The sequence below is a fragment of the Panthera tigris genome, chromosome B1 (genome assembly GCF_018350195.1).
Source record: "Panthera tigris isolate Pti1 chromosome B1, P.tigris_Pti1_mat1.1, whole genome shotgun sequence".
Taxonomy (NCBI): domain Eukaryota; kingdom Metazoa; phylum Chordata; class Mammalia; order Carnivora; family Felidae; genus Panthera; species Panthera tigris.
The window spans coordinates 144,559,107-144,573,207 of record NC_056663.1 but is presented as its reverse complement, the minus strand read 5'-3'; the positions used below and the strand labels follow the sequence as shown (position 1 = coordinate 144,573,207).

The 14,101-nt window shown below is 38.4% G+C and overlaps 1 protein-coding gene across 2 annotated transcripts in view; it reads left to right on the top strand.

The window, feature by feature from the left end:
- MTHFD2L (methylenetetrahydrofolate dehydrogenase (NADP+ dependent) 2 like) overlaps positions 1 to 14,101 on the top strand; it is a 145,433-nt gene that overhangs the window by 57,185 nt on the left and 74,147 nt on the right. For both annotated transcript variants that reach the window (XM_042984385.1, XM_042984382.1), the window contains one exon: positions 13,339 to 13,431. In XM_042984385.1, coding sequence (XP_042840319.1) covers positions 13,339 to 13,431 — 93 coding nt within the window. The remainder of the gene's footprint in view (positions 1 to 13,338; positions 13,432 to 14,101) is intronic.

Genomic DNA, 14,101 nt, shown 5'->3' with positions numbered 1-14,101 from the left:
GTTCTTAAAATATGTTGCTCTTCTTATTCTGAGGTCTTCTTCTATTTCCCATCGTGAACGTTTCTTCAGGCTCTCTGGACTTTCCAGCACTGCTTCTCTTTGCTCCCTCCCTCCTTATTCTGATTTAACCCCTTACCTATCATCCTTCAGCCTTGCAGATAGGAGTGCTCCCTCCTCCTCACGTATATACAGCTCAACTGAGATGTAGCCTCTTGATCAGGCTTCTCTGATAGCCTCTCCTACCGTCTCACACACCCCACTGTGGAGAATCTGAAGAACTCTTCCTTCACATCATTTATCAGTTTGTGATGAGCATTTCTTCGCGTCAATATTTGATTAATGTTCACCACACTCACTGGACTGTTGACCCCACCAGAGCAAAGACCACATCTGTGTATCTTCCCATTTTATCTCCAGCACCTAACACAATGGCTGCCTAGAAAGTCTTTGTTCAACAAATGAATGGATAAATTTACTTTATTTGTAGACCAAGAGTGTCATGAAAGGTTTGTCTTTCCTTTTGTGTTTGTTTCTGTTTTTATTTTACAGTGCAATATTGGTTTCAGGAGTAGAATTCACGGATTCATCACTTACATACAACACCCAGTGCCCATCACAAGTGCCCTCCTTAATACCCAACACCCATGTAGCCCATCTCCCACCAACCTCCCTTCATCAACCTCAGTTTGTTCTCTATTTGTCTCAAGAGACAAGTTGAGTCTCTTGTGGTTTGTTTCCCTCTTTTCCCAACAACCCCCGCCCCTTCCCATATGTTCATCTGTTCTGTTTCTTAAATTCCACAAATGAGTGAAATCATATGGTATTTGTCTCTGACTATTTCGCTTAGCATAATACATTCTAGCTCCATCCACATTGTTGCACATGACAAGATTTCATTCTTTTTGATGGCTGATTAATATTTCATTGTATGGATAGATAGATAGATAGATAGATAGATAGATAGATAGATAGATAGATACAAATCTTTATCCATTAATTAGTTGGTGGATATTTAGGGTCTTTCCATAGTTTGGCTATTGTTGATATTGCTGCTATAAACATTGGGGTACATGTATCCCTTTGAATCTGTATTTTTGTTTTCTTTGGGTAAATACCTAATACAATTGCTGGATCATAGGGCATTTCTATTTTTAGTTTTTTGAGGAACTTCCATACTGTTCTCCAGAGTGGCTGCACTAGTCTGTAGTCCCACCAGTGATGCAAGAGGGTTCCCCTTTCTCTGCGTCCTCTTCAACACCTGTTTGTTTCTTGTGTTATTAATTTTAACCATTCTGACAGGTGTGATGTGTATCTCATTGTGGTTTTGATTTGTAATGAAAGACGTTTTTTAAAAATGTTTATTTATTTATTTTGAGAGAGAGAGAGAGAGAGAGAGAGAGCATGCACATGAGCCGGGGAGGGGCAGAGAGAGAGAGAGAGTCCCAAGCAGGCTCCTCACTGTCAGTGCAGAATCCGACAGGGGACTTGATCCCATGAACTATGAGATCACGACCTGAGCCAAAATCCAGAGTTGGATGCTTAACGGACTGAGCCAGCCAGGCACCTCTGTAATGAAAATTTTAATACAACTATTAATAAAACGTATTCTTAGAAACACTGATGCACTGCAAAATCTTAAATGGGTTTGATTCTTTTCTTAGAGGAGAGGAGTTAGTTGGTCAAATAAATTTGGGAAATCTGGATTAAACAAAATCAAACATCCAACTTGACTGTGATATTTCTTGGAGACTTTAATATAATAATATAGCATAGCATAGCCTTTAACATAGTCAGCACTGTGAATCTTTGAGAAGGTAATCATATTTAGTATTTCACTCTGGAAGTTGTTTTTTTTTTCCCTAACAAAGTATGTATATTTATATCTATGTTTTTGCTATATTCGTATTAGTATACCCCCAGAGGTCTAGCCTTTTTCCACAGAGAGGAAGAATAGAAAGGACAGTAAGCAGCACATTGTTCTTTGACATGTCTGCATTTTCACTCTCAAATGCAGACAGAAACCTTGGGAATACTTAGTGTTTGAATATGCTCTTTCAAGCATGTTTGCAGAATCCTGCAATTGTAGTAAGATCCCTGAGTTTAGTTTCAACTGTTGATCTTGAAGAGCACAACATAAATGCAAAACTTACATAAAGCTGTAACAAACAGATCCTCCCCTACCAACACACACACATTCCTTCTAGCCAAAGCAACTAGAAAGGAAGAGCAATACTTTGACTCATGCTCATGGCTGAGCTGGCCAGCTTATTTTGGCTAGGAATTGAAAGGGTCTGATTGCCTTAGTTAGCTTTGCGTAGTTTAAAATCTGTTTCACAGTCAGAAATACTACTACCAATCATGACTTGACAATTTGGTACCATGGGAAATTTGGCCACCTGGGGAACTGATTCATGTAGATGACTCAAAACATTTCATCCCTACTCATAAGAAAGTAATCCTAGAAATGTAAGGCTTCAAAGCCATTTATCTTCATTTATGACTGCCATGTTGTTCACACCATAGCTGCAGTCTTGATTGATGAAGATTGACTCTCGGAGCAGGAAAACCTATTGTTAATGAGCATTGACTCTTTGGTCATTTTGCCTGACTGCACATTACGTTCGTGCATGTCCCTTATCTCACATGTATGTACAGTTTTTGGGAGAGTTAAATGAGCTAATACCTATAAAGAGTTTACTATTCATCCATTCTAAGTGTTGAGTACATGTTAGCTTATTCTAAAGAGTATTTAAGGTGGGTCACAGCAATGTATAAAACACAATGCAAAAGAGAAATAGTTAAGAAAAGGAGGAAGCAAGGCCTAGAACTAAAACAGGGCCAAGAATAAAGCTATTAAAAATAGGCATATCGGGGTCCCTGGGTGGCTCAGTCAGTTGAGCATCTGACTTTGGCTCAGGTCATGATTTTACAGTCCCTGGGTTCAAGTTCCACATCAGGCTCTGCACCGACAGCTCGAAGCCTGGAGCCTCCTTCTAGTTCTGCGTCTCCCTCTCTCTCTCCCCCTCCCCTCCTCTCTCTCTCTCTCTCTCTCAAAAAAAAAAAAAAGAAACACTTTTTAAAAATTTTAAAAATAGGCATATCATTAAATCTTCATGGATATACTACCACTGCCAAGCACACTGCTTTTCGTATACTAGTGCTGAATATATGTTTGGTGAATTTATTTATTTGAGCCTAAACTATACTTTCTATGATTGGGTCACAAATTTCATCTTGAGAGCTCTTTAGCAGGAAAAAAAAAAAAAAAAAAAGAGAGACTACTTACCCAATTAAATGGCTTTAGGATTAAAAATAAATACATGCTCAGGATAAAGAAAACATTTTCTGATATTAAGACTGAAAAATAATTTCTCCTGAGGGGTCTTATAAGCAGGAAACTATACAATGAACTGAGTAATATTCATAACATGCTTTCTAATTTCAGGAAATGGCCACATCTAATAGGACTATTTCTTTCATTGTTTAAGCATAAAGCCACCATTGGCATGTGTATCTTTCATTTCACTAGGTATGTGTTTTCATTCTCTGTTTATGGGTCATTCTGTTCTTCCCAATTTCTAAACCAGTGGTTCTCAACCTTAGCTGCCCACTAGAATTATCTAGGGACTTTTAAAAATATAGCTGCCTGAGCCCAACACAGAACAATTATATCAGAATCTTTTGAGTTGGACCAGAGTATCAGTATTTTTTGGAAAGATCCATAGGAGATTCTAATGTAGTCAGGATTGAGGAGAACTGCTCAAAACATTGGAATAAACTCGGGGTTCACGTCTCGTTCCAGAGCCATTTCTAGGTCATCCTTTCTAGTCCCAATGCTTTAAATACCATCAGTATTTCCCATGTTTCTAGACCCATGTAACCACTGTCCACTTGACACGTCAGCCCACTTGGATGACCAGTAGGCATTTCAAATGTACCATATACAAATCTTCAATCTTAATTTTACTCCTTATAATCTGTCCTGTTTTAGGAAGTGGCACTGTTATGCAACCTAGTTGCTTAGGCCACCCTTGACCTCTGTCTCTCACACCTTGTGTCTTATCCTTTAGCAGTCTGTGTAAAATATACCCATGATCACCTCCACCAAAAAGATCCTAGTGGAGACAGCCAATATCTTTCACTTGGAGCACTACTAAACTTACAAACTAGTTTCTCTGCATTCACCCTGGTCCTATCTCCCATACGTACTCTATATTTCACACGGTCGTTCTGAATCACCCATGGGTGCCCATAACATTCAGAAACACATAACATCAGAATAAAATCCAAATTCCTTAAAACAATATGCAAGACCTTACAGGACCTGACCTGGGCTGCATCTTTTTACTTGGTTCCTACCATTCTAACCCTCTGTCACTGCCCTCCAGCCATGGCTGCCCTTTGTTTCCTTAGAACACATCATACATGCTCTTGTATCTGGGTCTTTGACTTGGTTTTCCTTTTTCCTGGAATGCTCTTTTCTGAAGCTATTTACAATAAATTATTTTTCTAACTACCTTCGAGTTTCTGCCCAAATGTTATCTCCTAAGGCCGTCCCTCACTACCTTATCAAAATAGCACTCATGCTATTATTCTGTACTCACTCTGCATTTCTTTCTTCATGACATTTATTACTACATAGAATTTTATTATATGTGTGTTTTTCACTTACATATTGTCTTTGTTGAACAAATGAGTCCGTGACTTCAGTTCAATAATTTTTGGCCGAATCCAGGGGTAGATTTTTTTAAATCTCTAGAGGCACTGGTTGTCAGGACTCAGTGAGTCTTCCCTAATACTTTCTCTCAAAGTTACTTTGAGATAGTTGTCTAAAAGGAGTGAGCTTGAAAGGGCATTTGACTAATTAAAAGTGAAGCCATATTCCTTAGTTGTCATCTGCCTAATGGCCCAAGGTGTTTGGAAGGTAACAGAAGGACTGATCAACAGCAAATCAGACCAAGCAGGTCTTGACCAGATACAAACACATTTAAAGCCTGGCCCATTTTAAGCATGAAAGGAGGGCTTAGATCTGAGTGCTCTGTAAGTATATCCAAAATTATTTAAGTGATTTAATCCAGAAAAGGCAGCTCAAGTTGAAATAGAAAACTTACAGTAAATGGAATGCAGGAGTCAAGAGAATGCAGTATTGTTTCCAGATCTGGGAAATGGGCCCCTTGATCATTTTACAAATGGTAAAAATTAAATTTTGTGATAGAGGCACGTGTGTTTTCGGTCCTTAGCTGGTCTCTTACCAGTACTGCCGGTGCACACCAGGTAGGATCAGAAGGCAGAGTGTCATCGAAGATCCCTCCCTGGCTTCCTAAAAGAGGCAGGACAGTGGTCCAGAAATGCTGCTCTGCTGACTGAAGTGAAAATGTAGCAGTTGGCCAGCTCTGTTTTTACATCTGTGAACTCAGCAATGCTTTTTTGTTTGTGCCCAGTGTAGATGGGGGCTCTAGAGTGACATGATTAAGAGCTGGGGCATTAGAGCTGGGCTAAACTGGTTTGAATTCTGACCCTTATATGGTTTGTATGAGCTTGGACAGACTGTTGGACTTTGTGTGTGTCCTCAGTTTCCTCATTTGTAAAGTGCAAATAGCATTATTTTCTACCTTATAAAAAATACCCTCGCAATGTTTTGTGAAGACTGTATGATGTGAAAATGTGTGATAACATGCGTAAGGTGTAAAACAATGATAGACATGTGGTAAATTCTCACATAAGGGCCATTTTGATCACATACATGTAGGTTCTGTCCATTTAGCTTCCACAGAGATTTTCCCTGTAGAGAGGTTTTTGTTTGTTTGTTTTATGCTACGAGATGGAACAGCAGTTTACAAGAGAATAAGAGACACACGCTCTAATCCAGAGTCTTTAGGCCTCTGGAGACCTTTGTCCAAAAACAGAACTCAGGCTTCTTTCTTGCTTTGGGTGCTGTTCTGGTGATGAATGCTGAGTTTTCCTGCCTGTAATGTCCTCAGTGATTGTTCCTTTAAACCAGACCATGGGGGCGCCTGGGTGGCTCAGTCGGTTGAGCGTCCGACTTCAGCTCAGGTCATGATCTCACAGCTCATGAGTTCGAGCCCCGCGTCAGGCTCTGTGCTAACAGCTCAGAGCCTGGAGCCTGCTTCGGATTCTGTGTCTCCCTCTCTCTCTGCCCCTCCCCTACTCGCATTCTGTGTCTGTCTCTCTCAAAAATAAATAAACACTTAAAAAAAAAAAAAAACAGACCATGGTATGAGTTAATGTATGGAGAATGATGCCGTTTTGTCTTATCCAGAGAAAGTGACTAAGCAAAACCTTACCTGTGAGATTCTAGCTCCTACTGGACTTGCCATTTTGCTTCGTCTGTGGATGCAGGTACAAGCAGGTATTTGAAGACTTGTCTCATGGAAAAGGAAGTTGAGACTTGTTCTGTGGTGCTGTCCAAGTTAGATCTAGAATTATGGTAGATCTTGCCAAAAGGTAGACCTCAGCTCTTGCGAGGAAGAAGTTTCTAACCATCTGGGCTAAATGACATGCTTTTCTTACATTCTTATGGAAAATAATTTACAGATGGGCAAGGATGGAGAAAGCATACAGAAACAAAATAAATTCCTACTCACATCAAAATCTGTCTTCTCTAAGAATTTGCGGTACTCCCCTATGCTGTTCTCAGCCAGAGTAGAGAGAGATGCTCTGTACCAACATGTAACTTACAAACTTATAAACTCCTTTTAGCGTGGAACTTCCCCCTCTGTGTTCATATTCTTATTTACATATCTGTTTCTCATATGAAAGTGTGGAATCGTGTGTCTCCATTGCTTCACATAGCTCTGGGATTCTTTCTTGATCGTTGAATAAATGAAGGTAGGGAATGACCTAGAAATGTCCAACAAAAAGAAACTCCTCATTTTAAGTTGTTCTAAGCAAAAACTGCTACTCTATTATGAAGCATATTGTGCTGTTTGTTCTAGCTTCTTTTTAAATAGCAAATATTTTTATCCCTCAAATTGGCACTCTGGGTTAGTTGCCAGCAACTCTTCGCTACAATCTGCAATTTTGCATAAATTACAGTGTAATGATAGCCTAGAAAACTGCTCAGACAGCTCCCAGTAGACCATTCGTGACTGACTGTGGACTCTTGTATAGTAAGAAGCCTATCTTGCCCAGCAGTTAATTATTAAGTTCTAACAGAACTCTCAGATTCTAGGAGATAGGTTCTAAGTTTTTTATTCTTGCTCTATCTTACAAACATGATGTAAAGCACTGGGCACCGAGAAGTTGCTTAAGACTCTGCTTATAAACGTTTTTATCTGGGTCCGTGTGATAGTTAGAAAAATTAGGCCCTCGCCCAGGCTGATAGCAGGTGCACCGTAAGAGGATAAAACTGAGTGTGGGAAAAAGTCATCTGAGGGTCAGAGATATGCATCATTCCACAGAGTAGCTGCTCCGACTTGTCAGTACTGGCTACCCAGGGAAGAGTTGAGGAGTTAGAAAGGATTAGGTACAGCAAGCCAGAGGATTCGAGGGAGAAAAGTAATAGGGCACCAGAACTGAAAACAGGAACGACAAGAATTTTCACAGGTTAACTAGCATATCATGTGCCGGATAGTCAGCTCTCAGGAGCAGGGACAGGTATCAAGGTGCTCATCTGCAAGGGGCAAAGGCAGAAGAGACTGAGGCATGATTTGAACACCTTTGTATTTAATTCCCTTGATTTATCTCTCTTTTGCTATCACACTGTGGTCTCCTGCATAGTAGGCCGAAAGCCTTTCCCTGGGTGGATAGTGTTATAATCAGAAACTCATTGATCAAGTCTAAATATGAGTTTGATATTTCCCATGGGTATCACTAGCCCAACTCACTTAGGAGTAACAAGTTCACAAGATATTATTGACGGGGGAGTGGAATTACCTAAAAGATCTTTCTATATGCTTATTGAAATTCATCTTAATATTTTTTTCTTCTGCTTGACACTTTACAGGTTGTTCATTGTATGTATATACAACTCAGTGGATTATTATATATCCCTCAATTCCTTGCTGAAACCATCAGTACTGACAAAGTGGGAAGTTTTTGTTTGGTTTTGGTTTTGTGGGGATTTGGGAAGCTCCCCTGCAAGAAGACACACTTCCATGGTTGAGAGGACCTTTCTGCATATAGGGAAGCTGTACTAAGGTAGAGATGGTTTATTTATTACTGGTTTATAGCAAGTCAAAGAGAAGAGGAAACACACAAGGGAAGCTCGTAAACAGATTCTGCTCCGTGTAGCTGAGCAGAAGGTGGTGTCATGAACTGAAAGGAGAAAGACCGCTAACAGGGGCCCCTGCGTGACTCAGTTGGTTGAGCACCTGACACTCCATTTCAGCTCAGGTCATGATCTCATGGTTCATGGGTCTGAGCCCTGCATCAGGCTCTGCACTGACAGTGTGGAGCAAACTTGGGATTCTCTCTCTCCTTCTCTCTCTCCCCTTCCCTGCTCATGTGCTCCCTTTCTCTCTCTCTCTCTCTCTCTTTCTCTCTCTCTCTCTCTCGATAAACAAATAAACCTAAAAATAAAAAAATAAAAATAAAAAACCCCAGCCTATTCTCACTAAAAAAAAAAAAAAAAAAAGACTGCTATCAAGTACCGCTCTCTCATTGTTCTTCCTTTTTAAAGCTTTCCTGGTTATTGACTTTTCTTTTTCCTTATTAACTTTAGGATGAAATTATATTCTTCCAAAAAAATGCAGACTACCAGTTTTTATTGGAGTTGTATTCCATTTGTAATGAACGTAGGGAGAATTGTTATCTCTAGGATATTGAGTCTTTTACATAAGACATGGTTTATCTTTCTAGTTCTTCAGTCTTACTGATGTCTCTTGGTATTGTTCTGGAGATTTTCTTTTACCACATAGGTTTTGCACATTTCTTGTTAAGTTTATTTCTGAGTATTTTACTTCTTGTATTGCTATTCTAATGGAGTCTTTTCTTTCATTTTATCTTCTAATGTCTTGTTATATATGAAAGCTATTTATTACTGTATATTTACTTTTTATTTGGCAATTTGTTGAATTCTCTCACTGCTTATATTACAATTTTCAGACCTATTTAATATTAACATCTTGAGTTTATGTTTACTAATCTTCTCATTTCTTTTGTTTCTTTTTGGTTCCTTATCTACTTTTTTTAAGTTAAGTGATTGATTCACTTCTTTTCTTTTATTGATTCAATTATTTTAGTTCTTTGTTTTATCTTTATTTTATAGGATCTAATATATAGTAATTTCATTATAAATGTTTCTAGAATTTCTGCACTATTGTTTTGTGTTTTCTTTTTGACCCAAGAATTATTTAAAATAGGGTTTAAAAAAATCCTGCTGAAAAAACATTTTGATTTCTTTTTTTAAATGTTTATTTGTTTATTTTGAGAAAGAGAGAGAGAGAGCACAAGCAGAGGAGGGGCAGGGAGAGAGGGAGAGAGAGAGGAGAGAGAGAAAGAGAGAAAGAGGGAGGGAGAATCCCAAGCAAACTCCCTGCTGCCAGTGCAGAGCCCGATGTGGGACTCGAACTCACAAACCATGAGATTATGACCTCAGCTGAAATGAAAAATTGGATGTTTAACCAACTGAGCCATCCAGGAGTCCAGAAAGAACCTTTTAATTTCTGACTTTTTCAATAATTATAACTTTATAGACTTGTGATGAAAGAAAATATCTGAAGTTTATCAACCTATTTTTTGGAATTAATTAAAATTCTCTTTGTAGCCAAAGAGAATGCCATTTAAAAAATATTCTTTGGCTACATGAAAAGAAAATATATGTTCTGCTTTAAAAATTTGATATATTGCAATCAGGTACATAACATTAATTATGTTATTTGCCTTTTCTATATCTTTGATCTGTTGTGGATTGAGAAAGGTGAATTAAATTCAGCAAATACAATGTGTTTCTTTTTTGATTTGTATCCCTTATAATTTCTGCTGTATGAATTATATTTCTCTTACATGTTACTTATATATTTCTCATTGTTGTGAGTTCGTTTGAATCACATCTTTGCATTATAATGTGTACTTTCTTTGTCCTATTTAATGGTAAATTTCTCCTTATTTGACAATAAGAACATCATCTCTTTTTTTGTCCTTTTCCTGCTACGCATTTGCCTATCTTTTATTTTTGACATCCAAACAGCTTTGTTTTAGATGTACCTTATATAAAGTATAGAGTTAGATTTTGTTTTTGGTTTGCAAGCCAATTTGGAAATAGGATTCTTTTAAAAATAGATAACTTAGGAAAATTTGTTATGAAGATAAATATATCTGATCTGAACTGTGTATTAATTTCTGTTCTGTTTGTTGTTTTTATGGCTTTTACTTATTTTTTACATTGTTTTTTTTTTATGTATGGTTCTTCTGATATTTAGGAAAGTTAGTCATTACTCTAATAGTTATAACTTTATGCAGTACTCTTAGTTGTCTATTTCTTCATATGGTATCTATTGATAATCTAATTTAAAAAATGGAGGCTCCTGGCTGACTCAGACAGTTGAGCATCCAACACTTGACTTTAGCTCAGGTCATGATCTCAGGGTCGGGATCAAGCCCCAACTGTGTCGGGCTCCAGAGTGAGCGTGGAGCCTGCCTCGGATTCATATTCTCTGTCTCTCTCTCTGCCCCTCCCCCAATTGCACATGTGTGTGGTGTGCATGCACGTGAGTTCTATCTCTCAAAATAAATAAATAAATAAAAATGATAAAATGCTTTTATTTTTCTTCCCTGATTCCATTTCTTTTGTCTCCAACCTGATATTTGCCAGTAAAAATTATCTTTGTAATGTTTTTACCTTGTACTTCTAAATCTTCTTCTTCTTCTATTATTTGATTGATCAGTTTTAAATGTTTTTTTGATCCTAGTCATTGGATAACATAATTAATGTTATGTTAATCTAGTTCGCAATCAGCAAACTTTCTCATCTTTGCCCTTCCCATTCCAATTTTGTTAGTTATACCATTTTTTTCATATTTAGACCAAATAGGATTTACATTTTGTCCGTCACCCAGCTCTCATTTTTTTTAGTCTTACTTTTATGATTAAATATATTCCAAACTTTCTAATAGTCCTTTTGCTGTTTTCCTCAGATATATGATATTGATTCATTAAAGTTAATCGTTTAACAAGTTCTTTAGGAAAAACACAAGGGAACAGTATTCCCTGAGTTCTTACAATTTCAAAATTGTTACCTTTATTCTTGGAGAATGATTTGACTGTGACTCCCATTTTTTTTTTTTTTTTTTTTTTTGCATGAGTCTCTTGCAAATATTGCTCTTCTGTTTTCTGGAGTTGAAGATACAAATTTGAATTTTTGCTCGTAATACTCTTCTTCTTTGATGTTTACAATCCAGCTACTTTACTGAAATTTTTCTCAATGTTGACCATTATGGTCAATTGTATGGATTCAAAGTCTTCTTTTTCCCCAGGTCCTGTGCCTTTACATTCTTAATTTTTAAATTTTTGGCATAATGTTTGGTCATAACGTTCAACTTTTCCATTGCGACACTTTTTGTTGCTGAGTGTATTGGTATGTTGGTAAATTATTTTTTTAAAAAAAGGTTTATTTATTTATTTTGAGAGAGAGAGAGGGAGAGCACAAGCAGGGGAGGGGCAGAGAAAGAAAGAGAGAGAGAATCCCAAGAAGGCTCCTCACTGTCAGCACAGTGCCTGCCATGGGACTTGATCTCACTAACCTTGAGATCATGACCTGAGCCAAAATCAAGAGTCAGGCACTTAACTGTCTGAGCCCCCCGGGCCCACCGGTACGTCAGAAATTCTTGAAAAAAAAAACTCCTTCTTTTTGTGTGTGTGTGTGGGGGGGGAGGGGGCTGCCAGTTTTAAAATATATTCTTTTATTTACTTAAAAAGTATAGTAAAGTTCACTCTTTTCGGTGTACAGTGCCATGAATTTAGATAAATGCATACAGTCAAGGAACTCCACTAGAAGCAGAACAGCTCCGTCACCCTCAAAATTTCCCTGGGCTGATTTTTACATAGCATTCTTTTACTAATTCTGTGTCAAGTATTTTTTGCTTACTTATCATTGAGTGAGTTAGATCTCTTGGACCTCCTGTGGGTCGGGTACTTCTGCTGGGGACTGGGGAGGAGGTGCTGGGCAGCCTTCAGATCCCTTCTTCACCACTTACACAAAGTCAAACCGCTTCCCGTTAAAATGGCCCCTCCACTTGAGTCTTTCTGTTACGAGGCAGTGTGAGCCATCCAGGGTCCGAGCGGGCCTCTTCTGCCTCTATTTCTATCTTCTCTGCTACAGATAAGAGATATATTTTGTATTTTTGACGTGGACCCTGCACCTTCGAACAGTGTATTTTCGTGGTCATTTTCAGAGATCTCCTGCTACTGGCCATCTTGTTATTCTCTGCATTTCTTTGCCGCCTTTCTTCCTGTGTGTATATATTAACTCCGCTGCTTCTGGGTAACTCGCACATATTTTTGGAATCTATGGAAAGTATGTCTTTCTGGTTTTGCTAAAAATGGAGGTTATATAGTTTTTGTTGTTGTTGTTAAATGTGTAGCACTTGTAGGTTATCTAGGAGAAGAGACAAGGTACTGTCTCACACAGCCACGCTCTGACTGGAAGTCCTTTTCTGACTACTCTCATCCTTGCCTTTCTTTCACTTCTCTTCCTTGGCTCACACTTAAAGCACTGGAAGCCGTCAGGCTGGTAACCTCTCTTATTCATACACCACGTCGTTAAAGCATGTATGAATATTTCCTGTTATATCTAAAGCCTCTTCATTATTTCCTAAACACATAATTTCAAAGTTGGTCCATTTTTTTCCTGTTCTTCTGTTGGCTTGGAATGCCCTTTTCTTCTTTCTTGAATTGGTTTGAGACCTAAAGTATATTGCCTCCTTTAGGAACCCTTCCTTGACACCTCCCCAAGAGGAGGCAGAATTAATCTCTTAGCTGTGCTCCCACAATGCATTGCCCCATCTTGGATGCACTTACTTGCTGTTTTCAGAGCTTATATACCTAATTATCAAGCCAACAAGTATCCCACGTATTTACATATTAACCTCAATACAGAACTTTCACGTGCTGGGTTTCTAGGACCTTACTTAGATCTCTCTTTTGATGGTCAGCACATGCTCTCATTTGGTCTTATTTGATTTTCCACTGGTTAATTGAAGGGTATAATATTTTCGGTCATCTAAGTTTTCTTATCTAGCTTTTGTTCTTAAAGTGTTGTAATCATTTGAAAGCAATTCTCCTACTCTTAGGATATAACTGAATCTCCCCTAGAATGATAGCATCCATAACTTTTGAAAAAGCTCAGTAACTATTAATGGGAGCTCTTCTCCATTCCAGGTGATGCAACCGTGACAATAGCTCACAGATACACTCCCAAAGAACAATTGAAGATCCATACGCAGCTGGCAGATGTTATCATAGTAGCTGCCGGTAAGTCTTTGGTGGCTGTTATTTGGTGGAATGTCATCAGCAGAGTAATTCCTGCCCTAATTGCTGACATGTCTGTAAAAACAGCTTCTTGGGAGAGTTCGGTATATGTATGACTAACTTCCATCGGCTGGATTCTGTCTCCTGGCAATTATTATAGTGGTTTGTTGTGCCTACGTTAACATTTGTCACTTCATTATGGAAAACCCAAGTAGCCTTTGGAATGACAGGTTAAGCACAAGAACAAATGTGCAGGTTGCCAGTTTCTTCATAGACATGGTTGATTCTAAACGTGAATGAGTTATGGGGAGGCTGGTAGGAAATGCTCTTGATAAGATAGCTAGGGCTAGCTCCTGTGGGACCCTTGGAAGGACTTTGATATAAGCCAAGAAAGGCTGAGAGCAGGAGGTTGACATGGCCTGGCTTATGTTTTTAGAAGAGCGCTTACACTATGTCAAGGAGTATTCGAGAGGAGCAAGAGTAGGAACAGAGGACAGTTATTGCATTTTCATTTACTGGATGTAGGATTTTTCCTCATTTTCTATTCAAACGTACAAAAATGATTCTACCCTTTGCTTCTACCTTTCCTCTTGCCACATACACATAGGATTTCTACATTGCAGACAATTGTGAATCTTCTTGTTTATCCAAGGCTGAACGAGAGCCTTTTGTA